This window comes from Ostrinia furnacalis, unplaced genomic scaffold, assembly GCF_004193835.3.
Source record: "Ostrinia furnacalis isolate ACB-3 unplaced genomic scaffold, ASM419383v2 OfSCF1176, whole genome shotgun sequence".
Lineage (NCBI taxonomy): Eukaryota > Metazoa > Arthropoda > Insecta > Lepidoptera > Crambidae > Ostrinia > Ostrinia furnacalis.
In genome coordinates, this window is record NW_021131415.1 from 165,863 (window position 1) to 180,775 (window position 14,913).

General features: G+C 42.0%; 1 protein-coding gene across 5 annotated transcripts in view; it reads right to left on the bottom strand.

Moving 5' to 3' along the window:
• Nucleotides 1-2,947: 2,947 nt before the first annotated feature.
• loaf (low-density lipoprotein receptor domain containing lost and found) overlaps nucleotides 2,948-14,913 on the bottom strand; it is a 59,281-nt gene continuing 47,315 nt past the window's right edge. For 2 of the 5 annotated variants that reach the window (XM_028303105.1, XM_028303107.1), the window contains exons 4-7: nucleotides 7,544-7,663; nucleotides 4,826-4,963; nucleotides 4,118-4,310; nucleotides 2,948-3,179 (exon numbers count right to left, since the gene is read on the bottom strand). In XM_028303105.1, coding sequence (XP_028158906.1) covers nucleotides 4,156-4,310; nucleotides 4,826-4,963; nucleotides 7,544-7,663 — 413 coding nt within the window. In that variant the 3' untranslated portion in view covers nucleotides 2,948-3,179; nucleotides 4,118-4,155. Of the gene's footprint in view, nucleotides 3,180-4,117; nucleotides 4,311-4,825; nucleotides 4,964-6,680; nucleotides 6,819-7,543; nucleotides 7,679-14,913 lie in introns of all 5 variants that reach the window. The other 3 variants (XM_028303104.1, XM_028303106.1, XM_028303108.1) reach the window with 2 other exon arrangements.

Sequence of the window (14,913 nt, forward strand, 5' to 3'; positions counted from 1 at the left end):
CAAATACATTAACACACCGTGAACCACTTTTCTTTCACGACTATAAAAATATTTTAGCAATTTATTTCACAAAATCAATTGCACACATTTAAAACAAAGTTTGTTTACACTTTGACAACAATAGACTGACATGCAAGGTGACATGTCAATGAAGTTTTCAGTTACTGTTGCCATTAAAAGAAATTAGTACCATTAGTTTTCCGCAACATGGCGAGGGTTTTTATGTTCCTGGTCAGGCTATATTTTCATTTATACTTTTTGAAGTTGCTTAAGTCGGCAACAGATGGCGCTGTAAGTCCGAATTTTACTATTATTTTGGAAAACAACATCTCCATGTTTTGCATAGAAATAGAATGCAACAAGTTGTAAATTCGTCATAAATCTTGTAAATTAAATGAAATAGTTACTTAGTACTTTTTGAAGTTGGTTAAGTCGGCAACAGATGGCGCTGTAAGTCCGAATTTTCTTACTATTATTTTGGAAAACAACATCTCCATGTTTTGCATAGAATGCAATAAGTTGTAAATTCGTCATAAATCTTGTAAATTAAATAAAAATAGTTACTTAATCTGAAACTATATTAGATGTTGTTAAGTGAGATGCAGTCTAGGATGGTACATATCTGCCCTGTAAGTGCCTATTCACTCTCGCCTTGAAAACGCCCGGATTATAGTGTTCAGGAAATACAGCAGCAGGCAGCGAATTCCAGTCCCTAGCTGTTCGCATTATAAAGGAGTCGTCGAAACGCTTAGTGCGAGCTGGTGGAATGTCGACAATGTAGGGATGGTACGCTAGTCTGCGTCTGGTTCCCCGGTGATGGAAAGGGGCTGGTGGAATTAAGTTGTATAATTCCTGTAGGTAGATACATAATTATTTTTCAGATAAGCAAACGGGAATGGTAGAGATAGGTAGTCTTCTTCTCAACTGAAATGTTTAAATGTAACACCGTTGTGCCTTTCGAAATTATAACTTTAGGACTTAGTGTTGTCTCACAAACAAGTAAATTACCAACTAAGTAACATTAATACTTACGAAGAACTTACCTACGAAACTGTGGACGTTTTACCGACCACCTCAGGCCGCCAACCGCATCCAACTGTGCCCTAAAGTAAGTAAGTGTTTTTGCTTATGAAAGCTCCTCAGTAGTGTCTAAGAAGATTAAATTTATTGTATACTTTATAATTATTATTCTCGTCTCGTTAGCAATTTTCACCATTTTCATGCTTTTGGTTATTTTTGCAAAGAAAATAAAGTGAAATAGCCTATGTAGGTCGTAGGTACAGAAGATATTTTTTTCTGTTAAATGAAATGCCTCAAAACCTCGCCTCTCAGGTTTTTATAATTTAACTGAGCACTTGGTGTGTAACCCGTGTCTTAATTACAAAACCCTTTGTTAACAAATTGTTAATTGAAAACATCGTAATACCGCGGCTGCTCTCCAATTGGGTCGAATTAAGTGACGAGTCCCATCCCGGCCCGGGATCCAACACTGCGCTGTAGGTAAGTATGTCAGGTGTATGACCCAGGTAAGCCTCAATGAAAACATATATTTTTTTATGTTGGACAAGGCAGGTATTTGACCACAATCGCACCTGATGTTAAGTGAGATGCAGTCTAGGATGGTACATATCTGCCCCGTAAGTGCCTATTCACTCTCGCCTTGAAAACGCCCGGATTATAGTGTTCAGTACCTCTAGTAGGAAAAACTTTCGAGTTCGTTTCGTTGCGTATTCAAAGTGTCATCGAAAAATTTTGTATGAAAAATTAAACAGCGCCCCCTATATTATAGCCGCCCTAGGGGGCGCTGTTTAATTTTTCATACAAAATTTTTCGATGACACTTTGAATACGCAACGAAACGAACTCGAAAGTTTTTCCTACTAGAGGTACAGGAAATACAGCAGCAGGCAGCGAATTCCAGTCCCTAGCTGTTCGCATTATAAACGAGTCGTCGAAACGCTTAGTGCGAGCTGGTGGAATGTCGACAATGTAGGCATATGGCTCTGCTTAGTAACTTTTTCAGCCACCAGGGGTTAGGCACTAATTCTGTTTTATTATTTTGAACCATTAAAAGCAATCTGTGAATTCCTTTTTGAAGCAAAGCTGCATCCGAGATACTAATAAAAAGACTGATCTGACCATGAAGATTTCGGTATGTGATATTTTAAATCACAACTAGTCATAATCCGGCACTGTTGAGAGGCAAAGTTACCTCTTCATTTGTAGATGCTAGGTACCTTTAAATATGTACGTCCCAAATTGAACTTAACATTCTCATGTAAACTGCCTCATTCCTCTAGGAACTCTATAGAAATGTTTTTCATACCTACCGACTCACAATCCCGAAATAGGCAATTTTCTATGAATAAGCTTAGTCATTGATCTCCTCTATAGGTCTTTATGCAGGGTTTCTATGGCGTGGTCCTTTTTATAAAAATGTTTTAATGGATTTTGGAGGTACTTACTAGTTTTCGGCTCGCAGAAATAGTTTCTGTCGTACCTACAAACAAAGGCAAGGGGAATGTGAGGTATGTGCGCGAGTATTAAAAATGTTGGGGTTGTTGAATGTGTAGTGAAAATCTTTATTTTCAAATTGGTGGTACCTACTATTTTATTAAGGAATATATTTTTGTGTTGTGAGGTAACGACAGACCACTTTTTTTGTAAACTGGGTCTCCCAGCCCAGCAGACCCTAGGCAACTTAAAGGTAGTTTGGTAATTGGTTTGATCAGGAATCGAACCTAATTCAGCTATAATTATGCAGTTTAGCTAATAGCCAATTCACTTACAAGTCACTTAGCTTTTAGTAGACAAAGAAAAAAGGGATATTTAAAGTGATCCAAAGTTAGAGTCAATGCATACCCAGAGCAACAGCGCCGTGTATCCATCGCCTACAACTTCGGTCCAATCATCGTGGAGTCGGGAATAAAACCGAATAATACAAACAATAAGCCAAAAATGTTTAATGTCATACTTTAAATTTACATTGCGTTTATCGTTAACACCAAAAACTGGACACCCACGAGCGTGCGGCGCGCGCGCCTCCACTAGACGAGTAAAAATTCCCTAAAAAAACCTTCGCTAAATCAGGTAGTACATACATGATAACCGGATAGAACCGCCCGCCGGCGGCGTGGGGGCCGGTACGGCGCCCCCGCCCTGCGGGCCCGACCGGGCCGCCTGCAACAAGCGGGCCATGTCAGCACATACACAACTAAAGCCTGGTCCGTGAGCACGTAGAATCCCGTCCAATGACCCCAAGCTGCTGTGCGACGCGCGCCCGCAGTGAGTGTGCGAGCGCGACAGCAATATAATTACGCGCGAGCGATAAGGATGGGTAGCTTGGGCTCATTGGACGGGATTCTACGTGCTCACGGACCAGGCTCTAGACACTATTACTAGACAGGATGTCTGGAACTTAGGCATTGACATAGGTTACAAATCTCTTCTTCTTGTCGTGTCGACAACAAACCTACACGGTGTCAGCCCAAAACTCAAGCCCAAGGTAACAAATATGATATGAACATTGACTGCCTGAAGTGGAACTTGAACCTACCAATTGTTAAATATAAGCGAGCGAGAGTAGCTGCATTGCTAGCCTCCTCAGCAATTTGACATCATATAATTTAAATATGTTAATGGAATACCCTCATCAGCAGGTCATGTGGTTTCCACTGCAGGAGTACGATACTCTATAATGTGCGAAAAGCAAACGGAATTCCTCATGCTGTCCAGACGGGTTGGAGAGGTCTGACTGATGTTCGCAAAAGTATTTGTCCTTTAGTCTCCATCCACGAGAAGAGTGGGCGTGGTAATATTTTACTCTGCCGAAACAATACTACCTACTCCTAATTGTGATTTTTCCGACCGTGAAACGTAATGTGGGCAGGCCTCCTACTCGGTGGACCGACACGATCTAGTGAATGTCGTGGAAAGCATCTAGAAGTGGGCAGCGCAATAATGCCCGCTGTGAAAATCATTGAGGAGGCCAGCAGTGGACATCTTTTTGCTGAATCAAAATGAAGAGCATGCGTGGATGAAGTATAAATTAGAATAGAGAGGGCCGTGTTCCTGCAGTAAAGACCAGACAGTCTGACGATGATGATGACGTCACTCACCTAGACGAACCATTCGTCCTTATGCGGGGCCGCGGCGCTCAGCGCAGCGCCCGCGCCCGCAGGCGGCCCGGGCGCGCCGCACTGTACCCGCGCGGGCCCGCAGGGAGCGCCCAGTTTCCCGGCAGCCGAGTGTCGCCCGCCGGGGCTAGCGGCTTGCCGGCGCCGGCGCCGTTGCTGCTCGCCATTTGTTGCACTGGAATCGCAACGCCACGCCGGGTTAAAGATAAAGTTAAAGATAAAATAACATTGTGTCTCTACTCGATAAATGAAGAACATGGGCCAAAAAAGGGACAACCGTTCTTTAACTTCAGATTATCCAAATCCGACAAGTTAGAGTAGGCGCACACCGTTGATTTTTCGTCGGCCGATAGTTTAGTCGGGCAGTTGATCAGTATGGGCATGTATGGGAGTACGCACTCTACGCCGATAAAGTCTGGAGATATAAATAATCGTCAATCTGAAGAGGCATATGGCTGATCATCGTCGACGAAATCAGCGTGGCACTACATGAAACGTCCTCCAGCAAGATGAAGTGATATCAATCTTAGTAACTTATGGAAAAGAACACCGATGATCACTAGAGCTTGCATCCGGATATTCCAATATCCAACAGATTGAAACGGTATTCCGCGACTGGGACATTATTAATGATTTCAAAGAAGAATCGACAGGCTGCAAAGAAAAACCCAAAGAACAGTTTGAACTCACATTGTAAGTGTGTCCGCTGCGCGATAGTGCGGCGGCGGCAGTAGCAGCACAGCACGGCGCCCGCGCCGCCCAGCGCCAGCGCCGCGCCGCCCGCGCCCAGCGCCAGCCACGCGTTGCCGACGCCGGCGCCGCCGCTCTCTGCGCAACATAGGCCACGTCACCGCAGGACAACAGCGTCACAAAAGGGTACACGTCACAATCAGAGCACCAGTCATAGTCAGCCACATAGACACGGATATTTTGGGTCATCCACTTACCTTTTTGTGTAAGATCAAAGTGGATATCTGACCTTTACAATCAGGACTTACTCTACACCATGACAGATGGATAGGGTCTATCGCCCGTATTCACAAACATTACTATGAGGTCTCACAGTGCACGTGGACGCACAGGGTGACACACGAACCAATCACAGAGCTCTATTCAACGCTGTGCGTTTGATTTGCTGCTTTACTTGAGCAGGCATCGTTTGTGAATACGGGCGTATGTTCCCAGCACTGTTCAAATACTTACCTATCAGTGAGTTGGGGAACAGTTCGGAATATACAATGTCAACGTGAAATTGTGAACTCTGTCAGTTTATAATATAACGCGTTAGATTGTAAACTAACAGTGGGTTAGGTTAGGTTAGATTGTAATTTAACTACGTCAGATTATAATCTGACGGAATTAACAATTTTACGGTGACATATACATAGAGGACTATAACCAAGAACACAAGAACATAAAGTGTAGGAAATGTATGATCAGAAGGACTTAAGAGCAGGATAAAGATACAGGTGCTAAGTGGTCTTACACAGAGGTGCATCTAAACATTGATTGATGGTGCAGTTGGTGGATGTATACTAATGGTTAGGTGAACTCCTGATCAGCGATCGGGATGTGCTGCTTAACCGAATGATGGTGAATGGTGCGTCTACTCCTCGCCGATGGATGGTGGTGGCGCCGCGCTAGACGGCGTCTTACCGGGGCAGGCGGCGGCGTCCTCATCGGAGCCGTCGGCGCAGTGGTCCACGCCGTCGCACATGAGGTCAGCGCTCACGCAGAACTCCCGCTGCTTGCATCTGAACTCCTTGCACCCGTGCTCTGTGGCAAGCAGAACTAACATAAGTTCAAAATCAAAGAACGGACAAATATGGCAAGAATGTGTTTAATAACTATTTTTTGTTCGTTCGTTCGTTCGTTCGTTTCACAATGCACTTTTTTGTNCGCGCCGCACTGTACCCGCGCGGGCCCGCAGGGAGCGCCCAGTTTCCCGGCAGCCGAGTGTCGCCCGCCGGGGCTAGCGGCTTGCCGGCGCCGGCGCCGTTGCTGCTCGCCATTTGTTGCACTGGAATCACAATACCACGCCAAGTTAGAGATAGGCAGAAGGAAGATCACTGTCTCTCTCCGTGATGATACAAATGAAAGGCAAAATATGAAAAGGACAACGAAAATGCAAAGTTTTATCAGGATTTAGAGTACAGCTTGCCAATTACCCAAAAAGAGAAGTAGACAAGTTATACTAAGAGACAAAACTATTCAGACTGAAGGGGCATTTGGCTGATCATTGTTCATGAAGTCACAAGACCGTAGCGTGATCACAGCACGGGGCGTCCTCTAGCAAAACAAAGTGATGCCAATCTCAGTAGCTTATGAAAAAAAATACCCGATGATTATACTCAGTGGCTTGCATCCAGAGATCCAACAGATTGAAACGCTATTCCGACTAACGCGCTATTAACTATGCTATTAATCAGAATAGGATTCCAGTACAATATATGGTTGGTTATTGGCAAGTAACCCCCCATAATGTCAAACAAGAAATTCATAGCCTGAAAAGAAAGAAGAAAAGTGTGTGTAACTGTGTACTCACATTGTAAGTGTGTCCGCTGCGCAATGGTGCGGCGGCGGCAGTAGCAGCAAAGCACGGCGCCCGCGCCGCCCAGCGCCAGCGCCGCGCCGCCCGCGCCCAGCGCCAGCCACGCGTTGCCGACGCCGGCGCCGCCGCTCTCTGCACCACATAGGCCACGTCACAGCGGGACAACAGCGTCACAACCAAGGTAGGGGTCACCGAGGTGAGTTTTAACAGAGGAGTCACACACTGTCGATTTTTGGAAACCTATTAAGTATCAGCTCACAACAGCGCGCCTTTGGTAGCGACTTGAACTAAAAACGCGCACTGTTACGAGATCGGTAGTAAATAATAAGTTCCAAAAAAATCGACAATATCACAACTGACCTCGGTCTCCCCTACACGTCACAATCAGAACACCAGCATCATGACCAGTGTCTATACGAGTATTCCTTGCACCACCGTTACATAGACATGGATGGTATTTTGATTTGCATCCACTTACCTTTTTTCTGGAAGAACAATGTATAATGTATAGGGTTTGTTCCCAGCATTGTTCAACTACTTACCTTTTAAACCAGTGGTCAGTGATTTGGGGAACAGTTGGGAATATTATTACCGAGGACTATAACCAAGAACATAACATACATAGGTTTTGGGAATGTGTGATCAGAAAAACTAAAGAGCAGGGTAGAGATACAGGTGCTTGTGGACACAAAGGTGCATCTAAACATTGATTGATGGTGCAGTTGCTGGATGTATACTAATGGTTAGGTGAACTCCTGATCAGCGATCGGGATGTGCTGCTTAACCGAATGATGGTGAATGGTGCGTCTACTCCTCGCCGATGGATGGTGGTGGCGCCGCGCTAGACGGCGTCTTACCGGGGCAGGCGGCGGCGTCCTCATCGGAGCCGTCGGCGCAGTGGTCCACGCCGTCGCACATGAGGTCAGCGCTCACGCAGAACTCCCGCTGCTTGCATCTGAACTCCTTGCACCCGTGCTCTGTGGCAAGCAGAACTAACATAAGTTCAAAATCAAAGAACGGACAAATATGGCAAGAATGTGTTTAATAACTATTTTTTGTTCATTTACACAAGATGCTAGCCATTCTACAGGTAGTATTGATAAATGAGTACGAGTATAACGCGGATTTGAATTGTAATCTTCAATTCATTTAAATTCTAGCTACCTTTGAAACAACAAACAGGTAAAATGTTAAGTGTTATCATATCGCCATATTTTTTCAGCCACATGATGTCCACTGCTAAACATAGGCCTCCCCCAATAATAATGATGTCGTGACAGTTCAAAATTTTCAGAATGAAGTACTAAAATCAATCGAAAAACCCCTTGAAAGCCTTGTTCAAACACGTCAGCTGCAAAACCTTGCCTGAAAAATTGACAATAAAACCGCTGACGCACCGTAGAAAAAATCAATCCACGTCAAACGACGCAAACAATGGTGCCCTAACGAGCTCCCGAAACAGATTTGATTCGCCAACCAATGTTCCCGTCAGCACTCCGAAATTGCCCGATGAAAAATTATAAGCGTTTTATAATTTCTAACATTTGACTCTTGAGAGGATCAGCCACGTTTGATCGCCGCTGTCTTGTGGGCTTTGTCCGCAGTTGATTGGAGCACAAAAAGTTCAATTTAGGGTCCTCTTTTTTACCATTTTATCTCAAGTGTACAGAATCAGATATTTTATATGAAACTGGAGCTAGCGCGGTATTCACGGCATTCACGGTATATTACGAGGTGTTTTGTAACTGTAACTCTAAATGGTGACATTTCAATTGACTCACAAAAAATATTTCAGGCCACTCCGGACATCATAATATTCCGGTGAAGTTACTAATAACTTGAAGTTACTATTACTATACCTTAAAGCAGTCTTTCCCAAAGTGGGCGATAACGCCCCCTTGTGGGCGCTGCAGGCTTAAAGGGGGGCGGTAAGAGACCCAGAAAAAAAATCGGGACGTTGTGTAGAGGCTTGGGAGGCGTCATTTACTAGGAGGACTCTTAGACACCGACTGAGCACTCGACACTCGAGTACAAATGGGGGCGCTAAAAAGAATTTATTCTCAAAGTGGGCAGTAGACAAAATAAGTTTGGGAACCTCTGCCTTAAAGGGAAGTACAATTCCCTAAAATTTTGTCATCATAGTGCTGAATATCATTCCCCTTGTGCGAAACAGATATAATCGTGGCTCACTAGACCATTTCTCGCAGACTACTCGACGACTAGCAACTCTGTTATTCCAAATTGGCTTCACGAGAACAAAAATGTGCTGTAGGGCGCCGCCCTGGGCGTAATTCAAGGGCGCATTGTTCCCGGTGACTGATGGAGGGTGCTCCGCTGGGTTTAACTCGGCTCATATTTCAACCTGGCGCAATTTAAATCCAGACGAACCGTGCTACATGTCTCTGCTAATAATTACCTTTGCAATTAAGATCTTTTATATTGAGTTATTTGTTTCTTTTACTGAGATTGTCAAGATGTAAAATCAGCGTCAAAATAGTTCGTGACATCCAAACTGATCAAAAAAGTTGACAACACAACCTTATTTCAATGAGGGCTATCGTTTTCAACCGACTTCAAAAAAGGAGGAGGTTCTCAATTCGACCCGTATGTTTTTTTTTTTATACTTAACAGTAGGCACCCCTGGCGATTGACAGGACCTTACTCTACAGTGGCGCCATGTTGATGAGTGCAAATGCGATAGTCCTCCTACCACTTTAGCGCTCACAAGTTGGCGCCACTGTCTTCGCTACTAGCAAGTGACAGGACCTTACTCTACAGTGGCGCTATCTGGTGAGCGCTAAAACGATAGCCCTCATTGTAACAAAGACGTGTTGCGAACTTTTTGGCTACTTTAGGTGTCACGAACTAGTAGGTATTTGAAGCGGACTGACTCGTAGTAACTTAAATATTTTACGACTTTAGATACATAATTTCTTTTAAATTCCTCTGGCTACATCTCTCTACACGAAACAATGTCCACAAGCAAAAGTTTTCATGCGCAAACAGCTAAGTGTTGGACTAGCAACAATCCCGAAGTTACAATCTCAAGAAGTATGCAAGGGGCCAGCGGGGCTTGTGGCAACTATGCCCCGCCGGGGAAGCTGCCCAAACTTCCGTCACGGTTCATTATCGAGGGGTGTGACAACACCACTTCCCTTTCTAGAACAATCATTAGCAAACTTAAAAGCATTTGTACACTAACTTGGCCTTATAAAAATTAGTAAAATTCATAACTTGATTAATTTTCCATTTTCATGCTACTGCATCCCATGTTCATGATAGCATTGTAATAAATATACTTATTGATAGAATATCATATCTAGTAGCTTTTAGTATGAGACAGCTTGAATTCTAATACTAAAATCAAATTCTTATCAACAGTAGCAATCACACCCAAGAATTTCTATTCACGTTCTAAATCTACATGTTGTGAACTCAAATACTAACACGTGTTCAATATAAAAACTTATGGGTACTCATGTTTTTTTTTTTTCAAAGTTTGATGATGGTTTGAAATCTGTTTATTTATATTATGTCCAATAAGTCCTTCATTCTCTCTGCTCTCATCACCACGAAAAATAACGCCGTTTCGAGGCCCGAGTTTGATGTCTCATATAAAATTATTACGATCCCCTCGATCTAATGACGCTTTTTATTTCCCCGATAAATGCCAATAAAGTCGTATTACTTTTAATAGCACGTCAGGAATGTCTTTCAGGCCTTTGAGAAGTCCAATAATACTGTTTTCTGTTTCTTTGACGAGACGTATCCGGGATCGCCCTGGGAAATCTAATACCATTACAGCAATCGGATGACAAATAATTCCATGTTCCTTGATTTTCCAATTTGAATGAGCTTGATTGGTCTCAAAGGTCCTTAAGCCATGACTAATCAATAAAAAGAATACGAGAAATAAACCTATACTACTTATTCAGCATAAACACAGTATTGTTTTAAAAGCTTATACGATTTTTTCTCTTTCTTGGAATTGTGCGAAGCGTTAAAAATAAAATTGAGAATAGCATCGGTTTTCATGCAAATGTAATTTACGCAAATAAGGCTGAAGGGTCAAAATTAGAGTGAAATTCGTAAAAACAACAATTAACTTGAGTTCGCCTGCCCTAAGTGTAATTACGGGTCTTTTTTGCTTGTGTTTGCTTTAATTTGAATTCAACACATCAGTTGCACGGCGCTATTTGTTTANCGAGTATTTGTTTAGGTCGCGCTCTGATCTTCAGTTGGTATTCATTTTGAACATCAAAGTCGTTATACTAAACCAGCCAGTTATAGGTATAAAATTAATTAGATTTTCAACCATGTGTTGACAAGCAAGTTCAGAGAAGAATAAAGTACCTATTTATTTATTTTATGGCTATGATCGAATTTATCACTCATATAATACAGGAGAAACAGTCAGAAAGGCTTGGCATTTTACAATTTGTCCCAATCGCTGACATACAAACACCTCGTAATCAAAATTGTAAAAACGAAAGTCAAAATAAAGGCGTATGTTACACATGAACATAATAACACATAGAACAAGTACCCTAGCTCCTTTGCGCTGCCAAAACAAACTTTGCGAATATGATCCATCCCCCGGGATCCCTTTAAGACAGGCCTGTTCCCAGATCTCTTTGCGAGTGTATTTTTCCAGGCGGCCGAGCAGAAAACTTAATTGCTGCTACAGCTCAGAAGATATGCGCACGCACCGCAAAGGATACGTTTGAGCGTACACAATTTAATTGAAGCGCCTGTTTCTTTGTTTGCTATCAAAACCATTGTGTTTAGATGTAGCTACATACTTCGTGTATATTAGTTTGTCCTTTGTTTTGTTTAAGCCTCAATTGTTTTGAAATGTAACATATTAGGTGGGAGTAACACGAGTATGTTCCTTGTTGAAAGTTCATTTCCATTTTGATGAACTGTTTTTTCCTATCCTATCGCGTGGGTTACGATTATAAAGAAAGAAATAAAGAAAATAACTTTATTTTGGCAACAACAGATTCAGGCAACAAAGACACACAAAAAAAAACTAAGTTGCCAAAAAAGGTCACCCACTCAGTAATATCTTGACAGTGTGACTGCCAAGACACTGATTTTCAGTGGGTGCCAATGCCAATATAACAATGTTATCTAACTTTAAGAGCCACCATAAGCGTCAAAATGGCTCATCCAGGCCGATCGATCGAGGCTTAACGTGCCTTAAGATGGTCATTCATTTTGGACAAATAGAGTCTTCAATGGAATTTTTGTAGTTATATCAGACCATCAAGCAAGAATTCACGTTAAAGATGTTAACGTGTCCACGGAAATCACAATTACGTACAATTCAAACAAACTGGTAGAAGTAACTGCACAATTCGCACAAATGATTACTGAGGGCTAATTCCAGCGGAGTAACTCGCAGATATGACGTCATAAAGTTTATGCGCCATTATCATCACAATATCGCCGAAGGGGAAGGGGACGGGGACGGGGCGAATAAAGATACATCCGATGCGTATTAGGTACTTACGGCCCCGTCAACGGGGCCTAATTGATTTTTGTAAGAAGATTCTTTCAAGATTGGTTGCCTTGGATTGGCATAAAATTATATCGTTGTCTTGGAGGTATATGTAGACGACGCTGTAACAGCACGTGACACGTCAATCTAAGCACGGGGGCACTTTAAATAATTGTAATAGGTGCGATTATGTGACCAAAATTTATAGCTTGAAGTATTGTCAACTGTATGCGCTTCCATAATTTAAAGAAATATCTAAAGCGTGCTCACTTGAATAGTAAGTAGATCTCTCCACTGCTTCATATTCCGGTTTCAGCCTCACAATATTGTCCAGTGCTGAGCGATGCAGATTCGTGTGCGGCGCTCCTAATCTGCTTAGGGCGGGGCAACGACCGCACCAGCGTCACGGGCGGATTGTAGGGCGATTCAGATAACCGCAAATGCTGTCTGCTGTCCTCACCAGTCTATGGTTGGCAGCTGATTGATATCGCCACGTCGATTCGAACGGCAATTTGCGGCTCCATTGCATGAGCTTACCGCAATAATAATGTTATTATGACGGATTATTGGCATGTAATTTAATTGGCGCTTACATTGGTGTCGCCATTGATCTCTCTGATTTTAAAAAACTCTTATTACATTACATACATACGCGAAAAGGATGCTGTTATTTTAGGTTAAGCATTTTTTAGTGTTTTAAATAATAGATTTATGAATTAGATCTTGTAACAGTAGCACCACAGTGGCACTCAGAAATGACTGTAGCAACAGTGTTGAACATTTTGTAGTTTTACGCGGCAGACAAACGTCCATAAATCGCGCGCCTCACACGATTTCCATGTCGCATGAGCACGAGCTTGCGAGCACACGAATCGTACAATATAATGCCACTCGTCAGACAATAAACGCGAGGGTAGCGGTTCTCAAGCAGCTCCCTTGGCTTGTTAAGTTGTCTTCAAGTGTAATGAAAAATTCAAGTAAAATGCAAAAATCTTAATAGCTATGTAGAGCTCAACTAAGTAAATATGTTTTTATTAGATTTATTATTTTAATAATGGATGGCAAGTTCTATCAATTGCATTTGTATGTAAACGTACAGTATTAAATTCTTGAATTTAATTTAAAAAAATACAAAAATATGCCTGTTTTACATATTTCATTAATTTTAGACGTTTTCATAGATTTGTTACTAATTACATTAACTACTTTGTGTTGCTTTATTAAAATATAATCATGTGTTTAATTTAAAATTTTAAGTTATGACTAAGTAGCCCATTTGCTCTACAAGACAGAATGTTGGTTCTAATGTTGAGAAGCACTACCAACTACGAGTTTCGCGACCATAAAGAGTTGACATACACTCATTCGCGAGTCGCAACAGGTTCATTCATGGGATTGGGGAGAAAAGAAAACCGACGAGGGTGTGTAATAAAAAATATAAGGGCGGAATGCTGCCCGCCTGAGGATAAATAAACATGGGCCAAATTAAAGAGGGCCGTGTTCGTGACAGCGTTTGTGCGACTCCGAGTGTTTGTTAGAGCCACGCCCGTAGCGGATTATTGCTTCATTTGTTTTTTATCTAAACGATTTGGAGGCGCATGATCTGCTGACATATCATAGGCATGCATACATTAGACTAATGTTGGGAAACGCTCCGTTTTTGTATAAAAAATAAAAAACTGTGTTTCTGAAGCATTAAAAGTCTCACCAAAAAACTGAAAAACTATCCAACAAAAGAATTAAACTGGACGTCCAGAGGCTAATTTGAATTAATCATTGAGATGTGGTAGTGCACATTCAATATAAGTAAGTACTTCAAAAACCACTCAAAAGCATTTTAAGCCAAGCAAAAGCTCCTGACACTTGGAAACCCCAATGCTTTATTAACGACTTCGTGGAAGCTCAGTAGTTGTTCGTGACGTATTCCATAGAACCTTTTCGCTCGAGTCGTTATTCAATCCCACATTCTCGTACCTGAGTCCGGCGACCTCTCATTATTAAACCTTCGGACCGGACTCACTCGGGTAATTTGAAAATTGATGAACTTCATGCCCTCGGGAAAGGGTGCCGTATTACATATTTAAGCCAGGGGAAAACAGAAAAGTTGTATGTAAAAAACATATATTACATGGGGAATAAAGTTGGCTCGTAAACCAACTTGTTCATCTCTGGAATATATGACGGGAATTTGGGACAAATGATGTAGAGATAGGAGGCCCGCTTCTCTGTAATGTTTTTATGGTTTCGTACTTTACTCGTATAAGGAAAAATGGAACATCGTTAGATTACTTTCATGTTCGTCTGCGTACGATTATTTCTACATGGATATTAACAAATATATTTTTTTTCGCTTTATTCGGTATATTTAGTTTTTTCAGTTCCCTCTCTACTTCTGAGTAATAAAGTCCTCTTCACAAAAACTTGATGCGTTTTTGAGCTTTCATAAAAAATACAGTTGAACTCTTTTTTCCTTTAGAAAACCCAATAAACTCAAGGAGTGGGGTAACTGGCAGGTGTACCCACTGTGTCACACTTTATTGTGATTTGAGGTGGGCTGTAAAAATGTTTCATGCCTTGCCAAATTGCGACATTTGAACAATTTGTCGATTTTTGTACAACGCCGTCGATCCTCGAGTTTTTGATGTCGGTTTTTGACGACAGCGGTGAATTGAAAATTTAATGATCCAAGTCTTTCACGAAGTATCATAAATCAGTAAAAAATAG